General features: G+C 38.4%; 1 protein-coding gene across 1 annotated transcript in view; it reads right to left on the reverse strand.

Annotated features, from left to right (window-relative positions):
- The window catches only part of LOC110060275 (PHD finger-like domain-containing protein 5A), a 4668-nt gene extending 1381 nt beyond the window's left edge, over positions 1-3287 (reverse strand). Inside the window, exons 1-3 of the mRNA XM_089290429.1 lie at positions 3192-3287; positions 3091-3114; positions 22-188 (exon numbers count right to left, since the gene is read on the reverse strand). Coding sequence (XP_089146555.1) covers positions 22-188; positions 3091-3114; positions 3192-3243 — 243 coding nt within the window. The 5' untranslated portion in view covers positions 3244-3287. The remainder of the gene's footprint in view (positions 1-21; positions 189-3090; positions 3115-3191) is intronic.

Consider the following 3287-nt stretch of genomic DNA (forward strand, 5'->3'; position numbering starts at 1 on the left):
TGTTGCAAAAGCATCACTTACATCTTTCTCCTGAACTGTACATTCTTTACAATAATAAGCATCCGAGACACCAGGTCCTCCGCATATTACACAGCGACCTTGATAGGAGCCATAGTTGCATTCATCGCATATTCGCACAAGAGTGCAAGGACGTACATATGAGTCACAGATAACACATTTCCCATCACCTGTAAAAGAAGAATACCACGAGGTAAAAAGAGCAAACTCTTGTTTTTTTGAGTGGAGCAGAATCAGATGGGTAATAAAGTGTGTGTTACTGTTATTGTTCTTATAGGTGATCAAATGAAGGGAAAAAAAGGGCAAGCTACTTCTGGCCTCCTATCCATTCGAGAGTATCCCATTCCCTTATGCAGCATGTACAATAATTTTTTACCAAAATTGGCCAGGCAAATTTTTACTGGTGAAATGCTTGTGCATTTAACCTTAAAGCACTTTTCAAAATAGTGCAAATTCTGAAGGTTGAAATCCGACTATCATAAAAAATATAATTTAATTATATAAATCATGAAAAGCTTGAAACAAAAGAAAAAACAAAAGGGATCAAATTTACCAGTCACAACAAGAAATGTTGGAAACCCACTTAAGTGAATTTCTGTTACCCAGAGGTCCAATAAGATTACTGAAGGCAGCAGGAAATGCAACCATCAGTTTCACTTTGAATGTGAGAGTTTAGGATCATTTTGAAAAGCACAGAAGTGAACCTATTCCATGTCAGAGGGGGACATTGGGGTGTATGCAATACTGCAACGTCGCAAGAAAAATTAGCAAATACTGCAATACCGTGTCAAAAATCGACGAAATACTGATACTACATTGAGATCTCTTCATAGTCGGTCACGCTTACTTAAAGTTCCATCGATCTAGAATATTCATTTATGCACCATATGTCCCTGTATTTTGGTTATTTTGGTTGTTCGATGGTTAAGTTACTCACAACTTGTTTGCCATTTTTCAAGAAAGGACAACTGCATTCGTTCCAAATGACAGATCATAGTAATCATAAACAGTATGCCAGACTTTGTTCACATCTCGGCATGTTTTTCTTGGTCACTTTAAATTAAAATGGACTAAATGGCTTCCTGGCAAACTATAAGTACCAACAGCACATCGAAACTTTTTTTTTCCAATAATGTCCAACCCCTTGCCTTCCTAATAAAAAGCCACACAGTCAAAATATGACCTCTTCAACATCTTGAGCAGCCTAAGCCATTCCAAGAAAACACAAGACCTTGAAGACCTCGAATTACCAGTTTACAGAGTGAAAAGTCAACGGAACGGCTCATTGTCATTGGATACAAAAACAAATTCCAGATTAACTGACAGAAAATGTGTAATCATTTACCATTATGTCAAAGACTTATTGACATTTATAGCTCACTTATTGGTCTTTATAGCTTACACTGTTTTGTTTTGCATAGTGTATTGACCTGTATGAGAGAGGAGAGCGCAAATGAATGGTACCGCAACACCGTGAAAAACTTCTTTCACTGAATATGTCAGCCAAAAAGATGAAAAACCCCATATTGCCGGGCTAGATGATACCGCAATACCGCTAGTCTCCTCCACAGCCATTTTTTGGGATGTCACGCAATGCTCCCCCCAAAGAAACGGCTGCTCACATCCGAACAACATTCCTTTCACGCAATTAACCAATCACCGCTTCCGTTCCATTTTCAAGAACGTTTTCGCGCCAAATTCGCCTTTTGAAACTTGTCCAATCAGGGAATGTTTTTTATCTTTGTATCTCATCGTGGGAGATGTCACAAATAAACATACAGATTGCCGGCTTTTGTTTAGGGATGCCGAAAAATACCAGCAATGCTTGAACGAGCTTTCTATGTAGCTGAAGACTCTTCAAAGTTCAAGTTAATTATTAGAAGCTTTCAACTCAAAAAATTACTGTCGAGAAGGAAGATATCTATTTTAACTTAATAAAGGAACCAGGAAATCAAGTAGCTTCGCTCGATTTGTTGACATCGAGTTCTGAATGCAGCTCTTTCCGGCCTGATTACAATCTGTAGGAAGCGTTTGGCCTTTGATTAACGCTTACAATTTGACATTTCGAGAAAATATATATTGTCTCATTTATAGCTGAACATAGCGATGAGCACATGAAGCACTTGTACTTAGGACTTTCATTTACAATTTTTTCGTCCGTCATGATCGTAACCTGCGAACACCGCCTATTTTTGGCGACGTGCGGCGTGAAACAAAAGCCAGAAATCCCTCACGTGTTCGCACCGCAGACCTTTCCGCGCGAAAGCTTATGTCATTCACACTTTGCTATTATGTGATTGGTCTGTTCAACGGAGCGCAAACAAACCACAAACACAAAAGGAAAAGAATGTGGTTCGGATGTGAGCAGCCGTTTCTTTGGGGGGAGCGTTGCGTGACATCCCAAAAAACGGCTGCGGAGGAGACTACAATACCACATGTTAAGATTTAAAATACCACAATATTGCATGAAAAAAAGTTCAATACTGCAATACCATAAACCCCAATGTCCCCCTCGTGTCAGAATAGACATATTTATTTCTACAGTTTGTCTAATCGAACTCTTTGTGTCCAAATGTGACCAACATCTTAAGTTCCTCTTGCAATGCAAGCAGAACAAGAATAAACAAACCACCAGAATACATCAGCGTACATGCATGCAGAATCTACCCTACCAATTGAAAGGTATTCCTTAAAATATAATATATATCATTAAAATATTTATATACACGGAAAACCGGTTCTCTGAGATTTAAGAATAGATATAACTTCGTTTTTAGGTTTTCAACTTATTTTTCCAGTAAAATATTAAGATCGAGAGTCGTGCACGTGTTTTCATCTGACATTCTCGAGCTTCAGTTAAGATCAATTCAAAGTGTTTTGTAAATTTCAAACTTCTCTCCAAAGAGACACAAAACAGTAGGCATATAGCTACCGCTTAGGAAAGAACATTTCACAGTAAAAAAAATGACCAGATTGCCAGAGCATAAGCTTAAGTTTTATGTTTTGCAAAAAATTGTGTAAAGTTTGTTAGCACGCTACAAAGTCATTAAAGCTCAGGCCTCGTATACTTACATTTTTCGCACAGCCGCCCTATGGCTAGGATATAAGAAAAAAGAGAAGCTTTTTAGTATTTTGAACACGATAAATCAGTCTTCAGTTGCATTGACACTTACCAACACCAGGTTGTTTTCTGCACATGATTAGATCAGGATGATGCTTCGCCATCTTGGATTTAGCTTTCCCAGCTCCCTCTGCGGGCTAACGACGTC

This window comes from Orbicella faveolata, unplaced genomic scaffold (genome assembly GCF_042242905.1).
Source record: "Orbicella faveolata isolate gen_17 unplaced genomic scaffold, um_ofav_v1 contig_2, whole genome shotgun sequence".
Lineage (NCBI taxonomy): Eukaryota > Metazoa > Cnidaria > Anthozoa > Scleractinia > Merulinidae > Orbicella > Orbicella faveolata.